At 33.8% G+C, this 24,288-nt stretch overlaps 1 protein-coding gene across 1 annotated transcript; it reads left to right on the forward strand.

The window, feature by feature from the left end:
* The first annotated feature begins 1,247 nt into the window (after window positions 1-1,247).
* Window positions 1,248-23,241, forward strand: LOC110096843 (protein PAT1 homolog). The gene is made up of 5 exons (XM_020822966.2): window positions 1,248-1,820; window positions 2,567-2,724; window positions 5,462-5,518; window positions 6,668-6,737; window positions 20,502-23,241. The coding sequence occupies exons 1-5, from the start codon at window positions 1,739-1,741 to the stop codon at window positions 22,553-22,555; spliced, it is 2,421 nt and encodes an 806-aa protein (XP_020678625.2). The 5' UTR covers window positions 1,248-1,738; the 3' UTR covers window positions 22,556-23,241.
* Window positions 23,242-24,288: the final 1,047 nt, after the last annotated feature.

Raw genomic sequence — 24,288 nt, forward strand, 5'->3', positions numbered from 1 at the left:
TGATTATTTTTCTTCAATTGAATACCTAAATATTCAAATTTCGTGCATTTGATTTACTTTACACCCGAAAGATTTTAACATAAAATTAACAATGGGATTGGGTGAGGACTCGAAGAAATTATTTTTTTTCTCTCTCTCTCTCATTCTTAAAATAAATCATATTAAATTAGTTCACTCTCATTGATCACCTTTACCCATGGCTTTTAATTTGAGTGTTGGAGGACTTTCTTGAGTGCAAATTAAGAATAAATATATAATAATAATAATAATAATAAATTATATTTTGTTTTAATTATTTGTGCGTGACACTATCAACTATGGAAAATTCTATCAATCAAACTCCATTACCATTGAATATCAATGCAAGCTGTTGAAGAAGCTCAATATTGAGATTTTGTTTGGGACATGTTTCTTATTTTTCTAAAATAATTTTTAGTACACAAATTTATTGAAAATTACAAAAAATTAGCAATTAAAAGTTTTCCCAAATAGGAGAGATTATTACGTGCGGAGACCGGATACAATAAACCGTCTGATTTTATCTCCATGAACAGTAAAAGAGTAATTACTATTAATCACTATGTTTTTATTGTTCAACGATGTGTTTTTATTGTTCACAACTGCATTTTTATTTTTCTTATGGGCAAAATTGAACGATTCTCTACATCTGGCCTCCAAATGTAATAATCCCCCTAAAAAGAGCCTTAAACATAAAATATAATAATCTTTGGAGTGATAATAGCCATCTTATTTATTTATCTGTTATTTTGCAAATGATTTGAATGTTTCTTTAGCATGTTTTTCAAACAAAGACTCACATTTAAACCAACCATTATTTTGATGATTTTGTTATCATAAATGAATAGGACATTTTGTTTATTGAATGGTAGAGTTTATTAAATTCCTTGATTTGATTTTGAGCCCGTTTTATTAATTGTAATCTAAAAAAAAAAAAAAAAATAATGTGATTAAAATTAAATAGAGATTAAGAGCTCTTAAATTGAAATTAAAGTATTTATATGTAACAAGCTGTTGATTTTTTTAATGAAAATTTAATGTAAATAAAGTATTTACATGTAAAATTATTATTTGGTGTTTCATTTAAATTAAAATGATGCTGAGTTAAACTAAATTAAAACTTTAAAATAAATAAATTTAATTAATTTGATACTACACAATTTATTCATCTACTTTATAATAAATTTAAGACTGTTTTGTCTTACCTTCGGAGTTCGGACGATAAATTCCCCGGCTCGACAGCTTCAAACTGATGAGAGATGAAGGGAAAGCTGAGGGCGGGGAGGGGCGTGGGAGTCCAGAAAGAGAGGGGAGTAGAGGAATCGTTTTAGTGAAAAATCCTACCCTTCCAAACCCTAGAATCCCTAATCCCTCTATCTTCTTTGCCTCCAGAAATTATTGTCAGCGCTTTCTTTCCGATTCGTTTTCATATTCTACTGTTTTGTAGTTAGAATTAAAACTGGTAGAATAAAACTTTCACAAAAAGGGACTATTTTTTCCACTTATTTTCCCTTCTTCCGGCTTTTGGATTCCTTGTTTTCGTTTTAGTAGATCTGAATTGCTTGTAGAAGTTTGATTCTGGAATCGGTTCTAGGGTTCCTTGTTACCCCCCTCCACATCGAAAACTTTATGCTTCTTTCTGTTATTGTGCTTTTGAATGCTGTTTTTGCATCTTGATATTTTCCTGGATTGAAGGATTTGTAGTTGTAAGAGAAGTGTGATGGAAAGGTTTGTGGCTTTTGAGCGCGAGAGCGAGGTTTCCGATAATACTCCGCGTGATGGAGAGTTGGATGGCGGTGCAGGTAGGTCATCAATCCTTGTTTCCGTACCTTTTGTCTGTTCGGTTTGTCGACCAATGGAAAGGGGTTGAATTTATGGGATTTTCTGCTGAATTCAATTAGTAGATCTTTGTTATAATTTGGTTGAATATATCTCGGGAGGGTATTGAGAATTCTATGGTTTATTTTGAATATGCTCTTTAGTTTCTGGAGATTTTAGTCCTGCGCTATGATTTGGGATGCTTATTTTTTTAGTTGTTTTTATGCATGGTCTGGTTTATTACGGTTTTTTCAATTTCCTTACTGCTATTAATAATTCCAGCATATTCGTTTATTTGGCTGGTCGTTCTATTTTATCCGCTCAATCATTCTTCAAATTGGGTTTCACAAATACTTAAAAGAATCATGTTTCTCTCAAAAGGAGACACTTTTCTTGGTGCTGTAGGCTATTGTAGCAATCTTTCTATATGTTCAGTTTCAATTTGAATATTTCTATCCATTGAATTTCCAGCAGAGGTCATGTATAGCTTGAATCATCCTATTACTTTTTCTTTTTATGTAAAATCTTGGATTCTACTATACTTTTTTTTTTCTTCTATGAGGTAGATGGTAATTATAGAATAAAGATGGACAATATTCTTTGGTTCCTTAAGGCTTTTTCATTATATGGAATGCAGTTGAGTTTTGTTTTATTTTCTGCTTAGTTATGTAATAGATGTGTGATCTATTGCTTGAGGTTATTTATTATTTGGTTATCTGCTGTTTGGCAGGTGATGCTAGGTTTGATGCTTCTCAGTATGAGTTTTTTGGTAAGAGTGCTATCAATGAAATAGAGCTTGGGGGCCTAGAAGATGATGCTGATGAATCTGGATCTGTTGGAGATCATGAAAGAGATTTTGTATTTCCAACTCATCAAAATAGACAAGAGGTGGTCTTTTATTCATGACACTATCTCTCTACAGTGAGAGTTCTGTCAACTATTTTTAGATATTCTTCAATTTATTCCTTATTGTTGCCGCCGATCAAGTACTGGCAATAAAAAAAGTTTTTTTGCAATGAATTGTATATTGCTACTTAAATACTTGCTTTATTTGTTGCTGGTCCTTATCATTACAATTGTTAATTTTACTTTTATCTTTGTTACTATTATTGCTGTATGAGAAAGTTTTATGCAAATATATTCAACTTTTAACATTGGCTTTTTTCTAGAAAGAAGGTTGTTTATGTCAAATGTGCATGTTAGATGGCATAGCTTTCAAATAACCTATTGCTTATCAGTTTATTTTTCCATGGTTCAAATGACATCATATGCATAGTCGATGGAAAGCAATTTTTCCTACATTTTTATTACGTGCATGTGGATGGGCATAGTCCAAGCTTTGTTTTTGATAAAGCTAAGCTTTTGAGCCTATTTTTGAACAATTTTCCAAACATTTTTCAGTTTAAAGAACCGAGAAACACTAGCCTTACCAAAGTAAACCTTCAACATAATTAAATGTGTTAGAGTTTTCCATGATTCTATATTAAATTTTGCATTTAATAAGATGCATTCATTTAGTTACTAGCCCATTATCATATCTACATAACCAAGTAGCATACAACCGAAACATTTTATAAATATGGTGAATAATAAGAACAGTCAAACATTAGTATAGGGCTCGTTAGAATTTTTAAATGACATTCATTTTTAATTTGCTTTGTATCTTTGGAGATGTAACATGCTCATCCATAAGTTTGGCAAGAGTGTCCTTGACTCCTTGTTTTGAATTAGCGTGATTGATCCAATTAATTTAATTTATTTCCTGTTTTTTTTGAAATGATGTTGTCATACTATGTATTTTATTATTTAAAAGAAAATTCTTTCAATAATGTGAGTTCATTTTGTGATAAGGGAATACTGAAAGCTTTTTCTTTGCAAATGCAGCAAGTATGAGATAGCTGCCACCGATTAGTTACTTTAAATTTTTTTGTTATAAATAGTTGTTTCAGCTAATAATTTAGTAGCGTTATTTACAGTTTTTACCTGTTTGGATGAGCTCTCCATACAGTTAATTGATGAATCTGTTTTACATTTATTTATCATTTGATTTTCTGGAGAAAAGTAGTTTAACCAGTATTGATTGGATTAACATGCACGAGTCATGTGAACTTACTGTAGGTTATCAGTAAGACTGGTATTGCAGGGAGTTCAAAATTGTGGCAATTGATGTCATTTCAGGTGGAATTTGTTTAAGAAGGATTTTTGGTTGGGCTCTTAATATACATAAGTGCATAAACATTAATATTGCTACTTTCTGTGAATATGTTCTTGACACTAGAACTTTATGTAGGTTGACTAGCAGTTATATAAGCTGGTTTTCTGGTTGTGCCAGTTTTATGTGGGTTTATATGCAGTGGTGGTGGTTCAAACTGAAACATATTAAGGCTTCGTTTGGGGCGGAAGCGGCTAATTTTTGTACTAGAAAGCCGCTTTAAGAAGCGTGGGTTCAAATCCAACTTCTGACATTTAACATTTGTATGCTTTTTGCTGATGATATTCTTCTTGTTGATAAGACTAGAGAGGGAGTTGAAAGTAAACTTGAATTATGCAGGTCAACATTAGAAACTAAAGGTTTTCGCTTGAGTAGATCTAAAACGGAATATATGGAGTGTAATTTTAATAGTAATAGACCTAGTGAGGGGATTGTGACTTTGGCCGATCAAGTCATTAATAAGAGTACACATTTTAGATATCTTGGATCTATTGTTCAGAGTGATGGTGAAATAGATGGGGATATTATCAACAGAATTCAGGTTGGATGGTTGAAGTGGAGGAATGCATCGGGCTTGTTATGTGATAAAAATGTACCCCTCAAAATTCTATAAGATGGTAGTGAGGCCTGCAATGCTTTATGGTGCCCCACGTAGTGGGATAAAGGCTTGATGTTGTTGTTGTTGTTGTAAAGCTGCTTTAAGAAGCAATAAAAAAGCCATCCCAAACGAAGCCTATGCTACCAAACCTCAGTTGGACTGGTCAAATCCACTTTGCCAGGTCTATTGTCCAATAGTTTTGGTGATCCTAGTGATTTATTAGTGGTAATGTATGTTTGATGGATCCAAATTTGAAGATTTTTTTTTTCCGTTCCCTTTATTCTATTTAGCATGCTAATTGCATGTGGCCAGTCAACCCACATTTGGGGAATTTATAGGTTTTTTATTGTGGCAGAATTCATAAATACACCTTCTTGTTGGCATATCGGAAGATACGGTTTTTATTTATGCTTTTTTACTTTACATCCCCTTTTCTCCAAGTTTTAAGTCAATACATTGTGTTTCCATGAATTGAACTGCTGTATTGAATTCAGATCGGTTGTTGGAAGTTCAAGAATAATAAGAAGATCAATATACAAAAATTTATCAAAAACAATGGGGACAGCTTCTCATGTCTCTTGTCCCTTTTATTACCATATCATTGTTTCTATAAAGTTTCCTATTGCATTTGAATAGCCGAGCAGTTGCTACTTGTTTTTTCTTTTTCTGCACTGTCATGTGTTATTATCGCATTGTGCATGTAATGTAATTCCTTTATTATTACTGTAAAATTATGCAAATTTATTTTTCATCATGTAAGCTAAGTATGGAAAGCCCTACTTTAATAATTTTGCTGTACCGTGATATGGTTGCAGGCTGAAGCCTTTGGTTATTCCTCTGAAATCGATGATCTTTCAAGCAGTTTCCTGGAGGTTAGCATTGTTGTTAGGATGCAGCATTAGATTTTTATTTGATTTGAACTGCCCTAAATTGAACGTGTTCAACTTTGTACTGAATGCCGCATTGTCTTCCTTGTGATGCCAACTTTGCTTAGACATACTCAGACATAATTTTATTGTTTAAACTGAAAAATGAGTATTTCTTTTACCACTGTCCTTATTTTTGTTTCCCTCTATGCACTGATTCTTCTGATGATAGTTACATTCTCTCCTACTGATGGAAAGGATGCTCTCTTTGACTATTTTCAGGCTCTGAAACCGGGACTAGCATCATAAGATTAAGAGGGAAGATGGCATATATTTTATTAAGGGAAAATAATTTGTTGTGTCAATGAAATTATAAAAATTTGATTTCTTTGTTTTGCAATGAATTTAATTTGGTCTTTATTGATACCCAAATAAGAAAGACAAAGGAATCTCTCTTGAATTTGAACTTTAATGAAGAATTAGTTTTTTGGTGCATAATTATCTTCCATTTCAAAAGCTAATAGTGTAGCTTATTAAGCATCTCATGGTAGAATAAGTGTGATATGTGAAACTGCTTTTTGTTGTCGAGTTTCACCATAACCTCCTTTTTATTGCTGTATAGGATTCGTCCTTAATATTAAACTTAGTGGTCATAGTTTCAAATCCATGTTTTTTTAATTTGATTAAGGTTCATGGTTGATCTTCACGGGATACAAGTTCTTCCATTCAATCTAAAATTTTCTGCCTTTCTAGTATCCTTTATACTTGTAGGGATGACTCAACCGAAAATCAGTGAAATTTAATTTGAATGCCTTTATATTTTGCTTCGTTTTGCCTGACATTGGTTGTTTGACAATGATAATGAGAATAACGCTACCCTAGGTACCTACAGTTTCATAAATAAATCTTTTGAATCCTGATGATGGCGTCTTGTTTTTCATAGATTTGTGTTATAACTTTTCATTGTCTGTCTCTATTTTTTTCATTGTCAAGGTATCTGTGTAAAATGGATTATTTTTTTCATCATGAAACTGACACCATGGAGATTGCACTTTTTGTTTAAATGGACAGCTTTGTTTGTTTGCCTATTTTGCTATCGGTGCCATCGCTCTTTTGGAGTGGATGCTTATGTTGTTGTTTTTTTTGTTTTTTCAGTTGAACAGAGCTGTTGCACAAACAACTAGTTCAGCAGCTATAGGTGGTAGAGGATCGCTCTCTAGAGAAAGTGAGTGAGATTATTGACTGCTATTTATTTGCAATTCATGTTTTTTTTTTTTGTTGGAGCATTTTTTTAGCAGTTATAAACTATGTCGACTGTGTTTTGCATATCTATTCGTAAAGCAGATAGTTAATTTTAAGGTTTGTAACTTTTTGCATTACTATTGCATGGTCTCCACATGGTGAAATTCACAGAAGTGTAGGAAGAAGTATTAATAACGAAAAGCATTTAAATTTGAGTACGTAATGGGATATTGACCTCTTATGATTAACGAGATATTGGCATCTGTGGTCAGTTAAGTGCGTCAATCACAAAATTTTAACTGTAAATTTTCTCATAATTGGGTTGTTTTAAAGATAATCCATATGCTAACTATGATATTAGATTTATTAAATGCTTTTGATATTCTTGCTCGGTGAAGGGTGGAACTATTTTATCAATTATATTGTCCTCATGATTATCCTTATTCACGGATGGTAAAATTATGCAGATTATTGAATTAATTTGACAGTCAAGTTGGTGATTTACATGTATATTTTCTTGAGCTATAAGGGATTTTTGCATGAGGTCCTTAATGTCTTCATGTGAAACTTGACAACTCAGGCAGCTATGTCATAATTTTCATTGCACTTTGATTTTAGTACATTGTCCATTTAATGTCATTGTAATAATTTTTGTTTTTGTTTAGAAAAGATGTCTAAAATTTTTCTTCTTGGTTCATACTTTCTATCAGTTTGATTGAATTACTAAATTTGAATGTTTGCTAATGTTACTTTTGCATTGTGTAATGACTTTTATTTTGTTTTGTACTTATTACAATTCGATCATGCACGTTATCCTCAAATTATGATGAAATTCATAAACGTTTTTCACTTTGTATTAGAGTGATTTGACTTCAGATCGATGATGTAAGCTGTGAATGAGAAGTGCTTTCATTTAGGCTTCCGGTATGAGCACCATTAAAATCCAGCCATTAAAACGCAAACAAATCCAACGGCTATAGTGGTCAATCCGTGGGATGCAGGACTCACGACAGAATGCCTTTCATATTCGGATAGTTGATTTAGGAAGGATTATATTAGAGTTATTCTATAATTATTTGTTTATGTATCAAGATATCTTGTATAGATCTATAAATAGGGAAGAACTCATGGAATAAAGTTAAGCTTTTTCTTCTCAAACCTCTATTTTTAACATGTCATCAAAGCCAACGACCTACATTGTCATTGTAGAATGATCGTAGATCGTTGGAGGAGGAAAAGAAGAAGAAATTGAAGCCTTGCAGAAGACGGAAGCAGCAGACGGAGCCCTTGCGGACAAAACTCTGCCGACCTATGTCGGACGAAGCATTGTCGTGGACGTACGCCACAGACGGAGCCCCCTTGCGGACAGAACCTTGCCGATCGACGTCGAAGTGGAGCGTTGCTGAAGACACAAAAGCCCTAGCCGAGCAGAAGACTCGCTCGAGCGGTTCCCTATCCGAAGCAGACTTCTGCTTGCGTGCCTTAGCTACCCGGTCCAAGTCTTAAAAGGACCGGCCGATTATTTCTTAAAAAAAAATAATTTTCATTTATTGCCGTAACTAAAGATCAGAGGGATCTTATTTTTTTTGGAGCCTTCATTGCTGTCCAGAATAAAAAAATATAGTCTTGGTTACTATCATTTGACCCAAAAATGACATAAATTAATTCTTCTCCTTTCACACCAAATTGCAGTCATAACAATTATAATGTGGTAGAGTATAATTTTGATATGATAGTTGAAATCACAACTATATATATAACAAATTAAAATTTTGATATAGGAGAGGACAATCACAGTAATTATAACACATTAGACAATAATTTTGTTGAAACAAAATACAATCAGAATAGGTATAACACAGCATAGTTGTGATTTCCCCTTCTATGTCCTAAGTGGCGTTCCAACCACCTAATAGCCAGTCTCATCTCATTCAACATAGCACTTAAAATACTCATCTATAGCACTATAAAGTGCTTAAATTCGACGTCTTATTTTGAATGTTAGAATCTGAACTTTATATTATTTGTCATTAAAGTTAGAATTTGTTCAACCCTTTCAAAAAGATAAAAAGAATCAAATTGTTTAATAGCTTTATCTACCACATCTCTTGTTTTACATGTGGCATGAGCTGTGTAATGCCTTTGTATATATATGATTAGAGGAAATATTTGCATACATAATAAACCAAGTTAAATGAATCCTTTTTTATAAAAGATAGAGGGCACAAAATAAAAGGGTTTAGTTCAAAATATGTTCAGACCTATTTGAACATGTTTTGATCAAGTTTTGAATAAGGTTCGTACATGGTTCGAACTTTGTATGAACAACGTTCAAATTTTGTTTGAACTTAGTATGAGTATGATTTAACTAAAGTTTGAATATGATTGTAACAATTAATATATTGTCTAATGTGTTTTAGGGTTTAAGTTATAGTGTGCAAATAATATTGAAACTTTAATTATAAGTTCGGGCTTTGTTTATTTTTTAAATATACAGTTCTGCATTAATCACCTTCCTATTATAACTTATAACTAATGGTGATGAATGGATTCAAACTTAAATAACCAAATGTATATCATCACTAACACTGAACAAAATATGATTTTAATATAGAGACTCGTGAAGCTTTATTATATACCTTTCACAGTAGCTCTGAGATGGCAAAAAAACAAAATACATGGTGATGAGTTATATTTGACCATCATTGTTGCTTGAAAGTTCATTTAGAAAAGTAGAAAAATAGAAAAAACTATTTAGATTTTTATTACTTGATTATGTATAAAGTATGAAAGTATTTATAAACTTTTTCAAACGGTTTAGAATTAACAATAATAGCAACAAACCTTTGTCTCACTACGTGTGGTCGGTTATATGAATCTTTTTTCTCCATTATGTTATATTAAGAATCAAATTATTATTTAAATCTAATAAAAATATCATTTTAATACACCTAACTAGGTCTACTTTCACCTTTCTTAACATAGGTTGAATCTAATACATCTACTCTCTTATAATGCTCTTGAAGTTTGCTTAAGGCTATACATAGTTTTTTTTTTAATTTGCACATCTTATTTTTTGTGAAAGAACTATCAAATCGAGGTGGTGGATTCATATAGATTTCTTCAACATCCTTTATAGGAAAATATTTTTTACATAATATTGCTATGTGAACTATTCATAATTGGCGTATTATATTCATTTTAACAATAGAAGCAAAAATTTCTTAGTAGTCAATTTTATAGGATTAGATACATCATTTGGCTACCTATCTCTCTTTATATTATTCTAGACTTTTATTTGTTCTATATTTTGCAGGAAAAATTTATTTGCATCTTATTGTTTACTTTCCTTTTGACAGTTCAATGATCTACCTATCTCTCTTTATATTTACTAAGTTAAGTATTACAGAGATGAGGATGCTCAGTTGGATGAGTGGCTTTACCCTTAAAAGATAGGATACGAAATGAGCATATACCTGAAAAAGGCTAGAGTAGCTCCAGTGGAAGATAAGATTAGAGAGTCTCCTTAGATGGTTTGGTCACATAAAACGACGGCCTTTCGATTACCCGGTTAGGAAAGTAGAGGTATTAGATTTGACTAATGTTAAGAAAGCTAGAGTTAGACCTAAAAAGACTTGTTTAGAAAATATTAGACATGATATTTCTTTATTAGATTTAAATGAGAATTTGACTTCTAATATGACACAATGGAGAAAAAGGGTTAATGTAGGCATGTAGCCAACCCAACATAGTGGGACAAATGCTTGATGATGATGTTGTTGTTGTTGCATTTATGATGCAGGCAAACTAGAAAGAAAGAGCCAAGATAGGAGAACACTAGGACAAGTAGAATAAAACTCGTTCAAACTAGAATGCAGACATCCAAACAAAGACCAAAACAAACGAATAATCGAACAATCGAAACAAAATTACAAAAAAAAAAACTATCCTCAGAATAACCAGCAAGTGGTTTCCTCACATGCAACGAAAAAGTAGGCAAAATAAGATAAGTGCATAAGGGATTGCAAACCAAGGGTCCACCACAGCTACAAGGTCCAACATCCAACAAAACTCCTCCGACAAATGTCACCAAATCAGCCAACAAACACCTCTAATAGCTCAAGAAGAAAGATACAAGTGGAGAGGAACTTGCGGAGAGAAGAGATTAGAAGCCCAAGACGAAATAGAGAGGAGGAAGAGAGAAATGGAACAAGCTCTCAAGCTTTTCCAAGGAAGAAGAAACCTTAAGGTTTTGTAGAGACTTCTCTCAAATATTCAACAACCCTTTATGCTTCAAAACATCTTCAATTTATAAGAGAAAAGGGGGAGCCAAACAACCATTCAACCTCCAACCGAACCAATAAGGTAAGGAGAACTAAAAGGCCAAAATTTATTTCATAACAACACCCAAAAACATCACAGAAAATCGGGTAAAGCAGCCACGGGACAAGCAACCAGGGGAGAAATCGAAGGGGCAGCATAGGGAATCGGAACCAACACCCAAAAAGGGAGAAAGAACCAACCACGAGAAACAACACTAGGAAGAAACCGAGGGGACACAGAGAAGGGGAAAAAGGAAAAGATCCAACTCCACTTAATGAGCTAAAAAGAGAAATATCTTTTCAAATAAATGAGCTAAACACAATTCAAGCATTTATGAGCAAGAACCAAGTAGCTCCCAAAGAACACAGCCTAAACCCGAGTAGCCAAGGTCCAACCTGAGAGGCAACTAGCAGCCCAAAGACCACAGAACCCAAGTAGCTAGCACACCCAAGGTTTGTCATGCCCAAGCACTATCTACTCATGATCATTGGATGTTTTCCATCATAGGATATCATAAAAAAACTAAACAAAAATTATAATAAAAAATGAAAATAAACTAAAATTTGCATGCATCAATTCCCCCCTGGTGGGAGAATCTCATCTCCTGATGAGAAGGTTTCAACAACTTTCTGAAAAAGATTCGGATGACGATTTTTTAGCTCTGTAGCATCCATCCATGTACAATCTGTCAATGGACGATTACTCCATTTAACTAGGAACCTTTTGTGCTCGCCATGTCTAGTCTTAGTAACCTTGATATCAATAACATCTTCAATCTGATCATCACTGTTTAGAACTGATGTGGAAAGTGACAGTTTCAACTTCCACAAAATCATCAGAATTTTCTTCATACAAAGAAATGTCAGAAACATTAAATACAGGAGAAGTCCCAACAGTAGTAGCAAGATCCAAGAGATAGGCATTCGTGCCCAACTTTCGTAGAATACGAAAATGTTCAAATTTCTTCCTGCTTAATTTGCCAAAAGTACCAACAAGAAATTGTTGGCGACGAAAGTAAGCCATAACCAAATCACCCTCCTTAAAATAAATTTCCCTTCGATCTTTGTCAACAGCAGATTTATATTTAACATTAGCCATTCGGAATTTTTCAAGGACTTGTTGTTGGACAGATTTGATATCATCAAAAGTTTGTGGCTTCAGCACTAATCTTATTGGGTAAACACAAACAATTTTTATCTAAAATGTGAGGTATAGGCTGACTGTAAATAATTTCAAAGGGAGTTTTACCAGTGGAGTGATTAACAGAATTATTATATGCAAACTCAGCTTGGGGCAATATCAAATCCCATTGGGATGGTTTCTCACCAGCAAGACATCTCAGTAAATTTTCTAAGCTTCGATTGACAACTTCAGTTTGTCCATCGGTTTGTGGATGATATGCACTACTAAACTGAAGAGTAGTTCCTAACTTTGTCCAAAGTGTTCTCCAAAAGTGACTCAAAAATCTAGTATTCCTATCAGAAGTAAATGTTCGAGGAATGTCATGGGGACGAATAATTTCTGTAAAGATTAAATCAGCAATATATGAAACATCAGAAGTTTTTTTGCATGGAATAAAGTGTGTCATTTTGCTAAATCGGTCCACAACAACAAAGATAGAATCATATTTTCTTGCAGTAACAGACAACTCTAAAACAAAATCCATAGAGATATATTCCCAATGTTTATTTGGAATTGGAAGAGAAGTATATAAATCAATATTTTGAGAAGTTCTCTTGAAAGCTTAACGGATTTTACATTGTTTCACCAGCTTAGCAATTTATTTTCTCATACGAGGCAAGAAATATTTTTCTTCCACTAAGGCAACAATTTTTCCTTGACCAAAATGCCCACTCAAACTCCCACTATGAAGTTCTTGCACAAGTTGTTCTCTTAAAGAATTTTTTGTAATGCAAAGTCTAAAATCCTTAAACAAAAAACTTTGTTGAATGATAAATTGAGCAGATTGATCAGTTCCAGAAGTGAGACAAGATTCTCAAATACCCTTAAAATTTGGATCATTTGCATAAGTGTCTTTTAAGAAATCCAATGAAGTTATCGTTGGGTAAACAGTTACCAACATATGAGACTTCCTACTTAAAGCATCAGCCACTTTGTTTAGCACCCCAATTTTATGTTTAATATGAAAGAGTATTCTTGCAAAAAAAAGAGGTCCATTTGGCATGCCTTTTGTTCAGATTTTTTGAGAGCTCAAAAATCGCAAAGCTTCGTGGTCAGTGTTTAAAACAAATTCCCTTTGAATTAAATGACATCTCGAGAATTTCAAAGCTTGAACAATCGCATAAAATTCTAAGTCATAAGTAGAATATTTAGATCGAGAATCTTTCAACTTTTCACTAAAATATGCAATGGGTTTTTCCTTCTTTACTAAACACAACACCTATACCAACATGTGAAGCATCACAATCAACTTCAAAAACTTTCAAAATTTGGTAGGCTAAGGATGTGAGCTTGACTCATTTTTGCCTTAATTATTTGAAAATTTTGTTCAGCTTGAGGTGTCCACTTAAAAACTCCTTTTTTTAAACAATCAGTGATAGGGGCAATCAGAGAATTGAAGATTTTAATGAACCTTTGATAGAAAGAAGCGAAGCCATGAAACTCTCTCACCTCGTTGATATTTTTAGGAGTAGGCCAGTTTTGAATTGCCTCAATTTTTATAAGGATCAACCTTTATTCCCTTCGCAAACACATTGTATCCAAAAAATGTTAAACTTGAAGTCATGGAAGAACATTTTTTTAGATTGATGTACAACTTTTGCTCTCTTAGAGTTTGCAGAATTTGTTTCACATGATTAAGATGCTTAGAAGGGTGAATGCTATAAATCATAATATCATCGAAGTACATCACAACAAACTTTCCAATAAAAGGTCTTAAAAGTACTAGGAGTATTTGACAGCCCAAAAGGCATAACAAGCCACTCGTACAATCCTTCTTTGATTTTAAAAACAATTTTCCATTCATCTCTCGATCTTATCCTAATCTGGTGATACTCATTTCTCAAGTTAATTTTAGAAAAGATTTTGGCACTACTTAACTATCTAACATGTCATCCAGCCTAGAAATTGGAAATCTATACCTGACGGTGATTTTATTTATAGCTGATTATCCACACACATTCTACAGGTTCCTTCTTTTTTAGGAGTAAGAAAAGCAGACACATCACATGGACTTAAGCTTTCTTTAATTAGACCATTCTCTAAAAGTTCAGACATTTGCTTAAAAAGTTCTTCATGTTCAGTTGGACTCATTCTATAATGGGGAAGATTAGGTAATGTGGCTCCATGTATTAAATCAATGTGATGTTGAATGTCTCTCATCGGTGACAAACGTTTTGGCAACTCTTCAGGTGTTATATCAAAAAACTCATTAATTAAAGGTTGAATTTTTTTAAGAATTTGAGAGGTTGAATCAGTTTCTTTTAATAGCACCAGGTAAGCTACCTCAGATTGTTTCAACTCATTTGTGTTAAGAAGCAGTTCATGAGTGTTTGTTTTTGTAACTTTGGTTGACAGGCGGGTCAGGAACATGTTTTTGAGGATAAAGAGTGAATTTTTTATTATTTTGAATCAAAGTGTATGTATTATTTTCTCCATTATGAATGATTTTGTGGTCAAATTGCCAAGGATGACCCAATAAAATATGACAGACTTCAAGAGGTACAACATCACCAACAACTTGATCTTTGTAAGAACTTCCAATTGTTAAATTAACAGTGCATTATTTTGTTATAGGAACATCACCCCCTTCTTTAAACCAATATATTTTATATGGTTTGACAAGTGGTTTTGATTTCAATTTAAGCTTATCAACCATTAGTTGTGAAATAAAATTACATGAACTCCCACTATCGATCATTAGAGTGCAAATTTTTCCCTCAACTGTGTAAGTGGTTTTTAAAATATTTCTTCTAAGCCACCTATCCTCATTTTTCATTTTAGCAGTTAAAACTTATCGGATTACTAAAAGTTGTTTACCTTCATCGCCCTCCACATCAACTTTTTCTAATTCGATTTCATTTTCATGTTCAGATTCATTTTCTTCCTCTTATTCTATTTCCTCATCATTTTCAATGTAATTATTTCTTGGTGGGTTGTTTTTTCTACAAGCTTCAGAGAGATGATCATAAAACCTGCATTTATAACATGATCCAATTAGTTTTGGTTGTTCAGTAGGCTTAGACCCCATTATTCTTTTACCTTTATCCATATTCTGAGTTTCAAATAATTTAATTCTCACACCCGATGTTCATACAAAAGTTTGTGAAGATTGAGTCTTAACCCCGCCAGTCACTCTTCGCTTATATGTTTAAGTTATTTTGTTGTGACCCCGTTGATGTTGCTTTTCAATTTTCAGTGCCATTCGATAAGCCTCGTCGAGTTTAATTACGTGGTGCAAATTCAATTGATCTTGAATTGTTCATTTTAGATCGTTGATATACCTAGTAACAGTTCTTTCTTCAGATTCATCTTAGTCATTTCTAGATTAAAGTTTGTAAAAAGTTTCTGTGTATTCTTGAACAGTTTGATTACATTGACGCAGGTTATTAAATTCTTGAAAGATGGTTCGTGCGTAGTCTGAAAGTAGGAATTTCCCTCTCATTTTCTCTTTCATTCTTTCCCAGTTTTGAATTTTTTTTTTCCTAGCCTTAGTCTATTGTTTTGAAGATTTTTCCACCATGTGAGTGCATGACCATTGAGTTTTAAGCTTGCAAATTTAACCTTCTTGTTATCTGGTATTTATTTTCACTCAAAAAATTGATCCATTTTTTCTACCCATTTAATGAATTGGCCGGGTTGTAATTTTTCTTCAAAATTATGAACATCAATTTAAATCTTGTAATCACAATTTCTTTGTCGCCTATTTTGATTCCTAGGGACTTCCTCCTCACTTTAAGAAGTTTGAACATTAGGATTGTTGACATTTAAGTTTGCAAGAGTATTAGCCATGTTGTTTATTTGATTTTGCAAATCTAACTGTTTCATCATTTGCTACCAATCCCCTTGATTATTAGCCATTTTTGTTTTCTTAAGAAAGAGAGTCACACCACCCTAGGATTTGCTAACTTACTTTGATATCAAACTTGATGCAGACAAACTAGAAAGAAAGAGGCAAGATAGGAGAACACTAGGACGAGTAGAATAAAACTTGATTCAAACTAGAATGCAGGCATCCAAACAAACGAAAAAATCGAACAATCGAAACAAAATTAAAATAAAAAAAAATCCTTAGAACACCGATATGCGGTTTCCTCACATGCAACAAAAAGTAGGTAAAATAAGATAAGTGCATAAGGGCTTGCAAACCAAGGGTCTACCACAGCTATAAGGTCCAACGTCCAACAAAACTCCTCCGGCAAATGTCACCAAATCAGCCAACAAACACCTCCAATAGCTCAAGAAGAAAGATACAAGTGGAGAGGAACTTGTGGAGAGAAGATGTTAGAAGCCCAAGACGAAATAGAGAAGAGGAAGAGAGAAATGGAACTAACTCTCAAGCTTTTCCAAGGAAGAAGAAACCTTAAGGTTTTATAGAGACTTTGCTCAAATATTCAACAATTCTTTATGCTTCAAAACATCTCCAATTTATAAGAGAAAAGGGGGAGACAAACAACCATTCAACCTCCAACCGAACCAATCAGGCAAGGGGAACTAAAAGGCCAGAATTTATTCCAGAACAACACCCAAAAACATCACAGAAACCCGGATAAAGCAGCCACAGGACAAGCAGCCAGGGGAGAAACCGAAGGGCAGCACAGGGAACCAAAACTAGCACCCAAAAAGGGATAAAACACCAGCCATGGAAACAATTGAGGTGACACAGAGAAGGGGAAAAGACAACGATCCAACTCCACTTAATGAGCTAACAAGAGGAATACCTTTTTAAATGAATGAGCTAAACATCAGCTCAAGCATTTATGAGTTATAACCAAGTAGCTCCCAAAGAACATAGCCCAAACCCGAGCAGCCAAGGTCCAACCCGAGAGGCAACCAATAGCCCAAAGACCAAAGAACCAAGTAGCTAGCACACCCAAGGTTTGCTATGCCCAAGCACTACCTATTCATGATCATTGGATGTTTTCCATCATAGGATAGCATAAAAAAACTTTAAAAAAAATTATAATATTCAAATTATGATAAAAATTGAAAATAAATTGAAATTTGCATGCATCAATTTATCTATTCTCTCAAGGATTTTTTTTTAATTCTTATTTTTTAGTGCTTCAAATAGAGTTTATGGTATTGTAATTGAATTAAAGTTGATATTTATTAGGAAGGTTTTATGAGTAAGATAATTTTTTGATTTGTGTTGAGAGATAAAATATAAAGGAAAATTTATAGTGATGGGTTAATCATTGTTATTTGATAATGGTTTCAAGTTTTTAACATGTTGGAGATTTTGGTTAGGTATATTCTTTTTTGTAAATACTTGAAGGGTATAATGTTCAAATTTTTTGGAGGTTGTGTATATCGAAATGTCAATATGAAAGATAGAAGTTTTATCAATTCTATTTTCAATTGAGAGTTCTCCCGTTGAAGATAGTTTGATTGCAATAACTTTGTTTCTCATTAAGAGTGACATCTTTTATAATAATGAATTTTTTATGATAGGCTGATGATACTTATAAAGACAGTTGAAAGGTCTAGAATCAAGTTAACTCTTGTGTTATTTGTAAATGTGGATATATGTAATACTCCCAAAGATTATTTGATAAAATTTTGAGAGAGTTATTTATTGGGAAAATTCAATTCGATAATTTATATGACTTTTGAAGTCATTACTCAAATTATATGGGTATTTTATTGGTTTGGTATGTGATGGTTGAACTTGCTTTTCCCCAATATTTATTTGATACTTGATTTTGGAAGAGAAAAGTCTTAATGTCCACTAGAAGATGTTTTTTTTTATCACTCCATTTTATTGGGAAGTTCGAGGATAGGGGAATTGGTGGATGATATATTTTTTCTGGAAGAAAGATGATAATGTATGATTAAAATAATTATGAGCATTAACAGTAAAAATACTTGATAATAATATTGATTTTTTTTTTTTTGTATCATGGTAATAAAAATGGGGAGACATAGTAACATCATATTTTTGTTTGATGAGATTTACCCATGTCATTCGAGTACAATAATTAATGAAGGTAATAAATCCTATATATCCTTAGAAATAATGAAACTTTTGGACGGTTAGCAAGTATTGAGTGAAGATTTTGAAATAGGGTGGAGGATCTAGCATCACGTAAAAAAACATGATATTTAACATTTTCACTAGTCTTATAAATTTTTTTTATGCTAATATTAAAAAAAAAGAATAAAAAATATATTGTAGAATTTTGAAAGCTAGATTCCTTCATAATGATGTTACCAAATGGTTTATATATTGAAGGGAACATGACAAATGGTTTTCATCTTCAAGAAGATCTCTTCCTTTTTATTAATTTGCCCATTCGTCTTCCCTGTATTGAAGTCCTGAAATACAAAATAATTAGCAAAAAGGTTACATTTCAATTGTGGTCTTTAGTTATTTTATTGATTTATAGAAGATATTGAAAGCTAAGGAATATGTACATTACTAATGATTAATGTTGATGTTAAAATATTTTCTTGATCTGCAATAGTTTTTATAGAAATGTTAGTCACTTTTATTTTTCTATTTCTAAGGTAGGGATTTGTTGGTTTAAAAAAAGGTTGGTAAGTTTGTTTACGTGTCCAGTGGCTAATTAATCTTGGATCCAGTTGTGAGGGAAATGTTTGAGATATTGAAGTATAAGAAATATGAGTCATATCTTTTTGAGCTAGAAAACACGATTCAGATGATTTTTCCAAAAAGTTGAGGAAGTTTTGACTTTGTCAATATTTTATGGATTTATCCATTCAAATCCCACATGACAATCTTAGCCTTTTTGGTGATCTTTATTTCTACTATAGCTTGGGGGCTTTTCGTAGAGTTTCCAGTATTTTTTGTGTCATTCTTACAAGAGTTACATCATAGATTGGTTTTGGAAGAAGGCTTTTTCCCAGTTTTAAAAAAAGTGTTTGTAGCAGTAAGGCAAGTGGGTTCATTGGTTGTAATGACAGATGTTGCGGAGATAGGAGCTTTGAGCATTATTTTCCTCGTTGGCTTTTATGAGCGAAAATCTTATTTACTGATGATGAGCTTACTTTGCTTAATGTTTGGACATGAACTTGATCAAACTTATTATTGAAATTTTCAAGGAACTATAATAATATCTCTTTTTACATATTGCTTGAGAATTATCATATCATGCAATATCTCATCTTGAGATTTTGTTAATAATTCAATTCAAGCTAATGAACCTTTATTGCTTTAATGTTCTCGATAATTGGAAAGTTATTTTATTGGTTGTTGAAATATTATTTTTGATCTCATAGATGAGGATAATATTCTTCACTTTTGAGTACGTTTATTTGATGATGTCCTAAATATTTTTTGTGGTAGAGAGGAACTTTATGATCTAAAAGTTGATAGATTTTTTTTTCCCGGAAAAGGTCTTCACAATTTGGGACAGTTTTAGATAAATTTTACAATTCAGATGATACGGGGCTTGTACCCATTGGAATTTTCTTTTAGTTTGATTTCACCTTTTGTGTTGGTCAATCCCTTGGAAGGGAATTTAAAAAAATCAGCCATAATGAAGAGAAGAAAGAAGAGAGGGAGAAAAAAAAAAAAAAAACAGAAGGTTGGAAGATAAAAATCCTAACCTCATTTTGATATCATGTTGAAAAGTATAAAAGTAAAAAAAAAGTTATTTTAAATTTTATTGCTTGTTATAGTCTTCTTCGAAAGGCTTATAATGAAATTAAATCAAAATTATTTACAAAGAAAAAAAATATCTAAGTGGGGACGATGACTTGAATGGGAAGAAGAGACATGGATAGAAATCTAAGGGCCATGAGTGGGTCGATCCAACATTTATGACCTTTCTCATCCATCTGCTCAAGGATTCTTATCAAAATGGGTTCTCTTGGCATTTCGTCCCGAAAGAAGTTTTGGGCTCATTTTTCAAGAAGAATAATAATGAAAATATTTGATCAATTACATGTATTATGAGACAAATAAAGTCAAAATTTCCTTCCATATTAGATGTTTTTAAGAAAGGGATGCTTGATGTTTTCTTTTAAATCAGGTGTAAAATATTTTTTAAATACCCAGATTCAAACAAAAATCTCAGAACTATTCAATTTGATATTTCTTGTTACATGTTAATATTGCCTAATTAAAATTGAGTTGGGCTTAGTTTTTATCTGAGATTCCATCATTATATTTATCACTATCTTGCTTGATTCCAGGAAAAAAAATCATTATTTTATTTTCTTCTTGTGTATTTGGTGGATTTCTCTAATATAATCTTAATTTTTCTGCCTAAACTTTCAGGTTCTGCTGCTACAGATAGGGTTAGGGATTTGGGCCTGTCCAGCTGGCCAGATCAGAATGTTTTAGATGCTGATAATGTCCAGGATGGTAAACGGTGGTGGTCACATCCATATCCCTCTCCTTCTCGCCATGCAGAATCCAAACCGTTGTACAGAACGACATCATTCCCTTACGAACAGCAACCACAGCAGAAAGTGTTCCCTCTATCTGGTGAACAGTTACCACGGCTAAATTCGATTGATCAAGTTCCCCTTCCCAAGTTACCTTTTACTTCCTACCCTCCACCTGGTGAATTATCTCAGGGTTCCCGAATTCTCGATATGGACATTTTAACACAAAGTACTGGAATCCAGCCACCTTTCTCTGCACAGAATGTCTTCCCTTTCTCTGGTCCTCAACCTCTACCTGATATGTATCATGGGATGAACTATGGTGGAAGCATCACTCAATTTGTCTCTCCAGGCTTGTCTATTAGTAATCAGGAAGAAAACAATTTTATGAGACAATCTAGTATAATTTCTGGTGACCGCAATAATCTATTTCCTGGTTTATTTCAGCAGAATTTATCTCATCCAAATGGCCTAATGACATCGCAGCAACCTAGATTTCAGAATGTCCAGCCTTCTCTATCACATTACCCACAATTATCCCCTCAACTATTTGGCTCACATCCTTCACCCCACATGCGTGAAACAATGCTTGGAATGGCTGAGTTGAGAGAACAAGGATTGATAATGGGGCAAAGGGGAAGGCAAAACGTACGATTTTCTAATCAACCTTTGGATATAGGGAACCAAAGGAGCAACGCATGGCCTCAATTCCGATCCAAGCACATGACATCTGAAGAGATTGAAAGCATTCTGAGAGTTCAGCATGCCGCAACACATAGTAGTGATCCCTACTCTGATGATTATTATCATCAAGCCTGTCTAGCAAAGAGAAGCTCTGGATCAAAGTTGAGGCGCCACTTCTGTCCAAATTCCATTAGGGAGTTGCCTTCAAGATCCCGAGCTAACAGTGAGCCACATGCTTATCTTCAGGTGGATGCTCTTGGGAGGATTCCCTTCTCTTCAATTCACCGGCCTCGTCCGCTGCTGGATGTGGACTCACCATCTACAGCTGCTGCAGGAAGCAGCTCCGAGCAGAAATGTTCTGTGAAACCTCTTGAGCAAGAGCCAATGTTGGCTGCTAGAATCACCATTGAGGATGGTCTTTGCCTTCTTCTTGATGTAGATGATATTGATCGGTTCCTGCAGTTCAATCCACCGCATGATGGAGACTCCCAGCTAAAAGGGAGACGGGAGGCTCTCCTGGAAGGGCTTGCAGCATCTCTTCAGCTAGTTGATCCGCTTGATCCAAGTAAAGCTGGCCAGTCTGTTGGAATAGCTCCCAAAGATGATTTTGTCTTTCTCCACATAGTCTCTCTCCCAAAGGGTCGTAAGCTTTTGTCACGCTATCTTCTGCTGCTTTATCCTGGCAGTGAGCTTACTCGGATTGTTTGCATGGCCATTTTTCGTCACCTCAGGTATTTATTTGGTGGTTTGTCCTCTGACGCTGGGGCAGCTGAAACCACATCGACTCTTGCTAGAACCGTATCTGTTTGTGTTTCTGGAATGGATTTGAGCACACTTAGTGCATGTTTAGCTGCTGTTGTCTGTTCTTCAGAACAACCTCCTCTCCGTCCACTTGGAAGCGCAGCTGGTGATGGAGCCTCGATGGTTATAAGGTCTGTAGTTGAGAGAGCTACAGAACTCTTGAAGGATCATCATGGTACAAGCACCTATAGCACTCATAGTCGAGCTCTGTGGCAGGAATCGTTCAATGCTTTCTTCGGTCTTCTCTTGAAGTATTGCTTGAGCAAGTATGAAAGTATAGCGCAGTCATTACCACTCTTGAACTCACAGGATTCTTCCATGACTGGATCAGAGGCAACCCTTGCAATTCGCAAGGAGATGCCAGTTGAATTGTTGCGAGCTAGTCTTCCCCATACTGATGAACATCAACGAAAGCTTTTACTGGAATTGGCTAAGCGATCCATGCCATCTGCTGGATAGTTCTGAGTACAGCAAGTCATGATTTTTTTATTTCCTTGTCAATGCAGTAGGTTCTCTGCCTTCTCATCGGATGGTTACCGCATTCAAGCTGGATAAACTCTTGGATGATTTTGTTGTTCCTCCTAATAGCTTTTTTTTAAAAAAAATTCCCTACTCTTTAAAGAACCTGTAATAATGGCGTACTGTAGCACCCCTAGAAAGCTAGAATATGAATGATGCCTGGAAGGTTTCCTCGAAGGCGCTTAATTTTTGTGCTCCTTGTTGGAACTCTGGGAAGTAGTAGTAGGGATAAGAATGTACAGGTCTTGTTACTGGACCGTCCGGTCACCAATTCAAATGCGCCACGTCACCCGAACACATTGGCCCCAGGTGTATCTGAGTGATGTGGCGTATTTGAATTGGTGTCCGGATGAATCCAGACACCGGACATAATAATTTTCCCTTGTTTTGGGTGGTTTAGCTCTTCTTATTGGGATTCGAGATGGTGAGATCATCTATGGTGGGGGGTTTGTTTTCCACTTTTTGGCCCTCGTTTTTTTTTGCTGTAGCATGTAAAAGACTGGAAGCTTAAATAACCCTACTGATAAAAGCCCCACTTGTATGGCATTAGCAATTGTAATTTTGCTCTGAACGATTGTCTTAAGTGCTGTTCATCCTTTTGTTTTAATGGATACACTTTATATATCTTCCTGAGTTATTTTATTCAGAATAAGTTATATTTGCAGAAGCAATTGCTATCATCTGTACTGATTATTCTGATTTTGGAAGATGTTGTTGGTCTTATACAGTGATGTGACTTATTAGGTGTTATGAATTGATTCAGTTTTAGTTTATTTTGTTCCTGTATGACATCAAATTAGTGTCAAAGCGTATATATAGGCATTGTAGGTTATGTATAAGTAATAAGTTGCACCTATATAGGCTCCAAGATGAATGAATAAAGCTTTTGTTCCCTCTCTTCCATCTTCATTCTCCCTCTTTCCAAGAAAGGCTGTTCTTGTAGCTAAGAAGAAGCCATTTGGTTAAAAATATTAGGTATTTCTCCAAGATTTTGTTTAATAAATAAATTTTACAAAGAGACACTTCAGAATAGGTATTATTTGAGCTTGATGTTAGACATTTGAATAAAATATATGCAAAATATAACAAAACTTTTATATATGCCGGACAAAATACATAAGACAATAAGACATGCATAATACAACTTTAACATGTACTTTAAAAATTTTGGAATGCATCTGAATAAAATTTTGCAAAGAGATGCTCAAACAATTTTAATTGAAGAAGGAACACCATTTGCCACTTAGTGAATATAATAAATATATTAAACGATGATACAAGCCGTACGAGTTATCTCACGTACATCGTAAAGTTATATTCTCACTTGATAAACCTGTGCAAAAGTGCTTGAAACTGGCTTTGCGTAAGACAACATTTAAAGTAAAACTCGAACTCCACTAATAAAGGTTTTACTAAGCATTTAAAAGAAAATAAAAAATACAACATTCACTAATGCTAAGATTAATAATTTGAAATAAAAAAATATCTTTACTCAGTACCCACATTTTGTAAATAATAAAAACCGCTTCAAACAGACACAAAGCTACAGATCCATGAAACTTAATAAAACATTAACACAAATACGGAATTTAGAGAACTAAAACACTTAACAAAAGTTCAACACAAAAATAAGTCATTTAACTATTTCTTGTCACCATGCGCAGCCGAGCTTG

This window comes from Dendrobium catenatum, unplaced genomic scaffold (genome assembly GCF_001605985.2).
Source record: "Dendrobium catenatum unplaced genomic scaffold, ASM160598v2 fragScaff_scaffold_1676, whole genome shotgun sequence".
In the NCBI taxonomy this organism is placed as follows: domain Eukaryota; kingdom Viridiplantae; phylum Streptophyta; class Magnoliopsida; order Asparagales; family Orchidaceae; genus Dendrobium; species Dendrobium catenatum.

Excerpts from the sequence above, each read along its gene's own strand:
- LOC110096843 (XM_020822966.2), top strand. The coding sequence starts at position 1,739 with ATGGAAAGGTTTGTGGCTTTTGAGCGCGAGAGCGAGGTTTCCGATAAT. Across the intron at positions 1,821-2,566 it reads AGAGTTGGATGGCGGTGCAG|GTGATGCTAGGTTTGATGCT; the intron begins GTAGGTCATCAA and ends GCTGTTTGGCAG. Across the intron at positions 6,738-20,501 it reads AGGATCGCTCTCTAGAGAAA|GTTCTGCTGCTACAGATAGG; the intron begins GTGAGTGAGATT and ends CTAAACTTTCAG.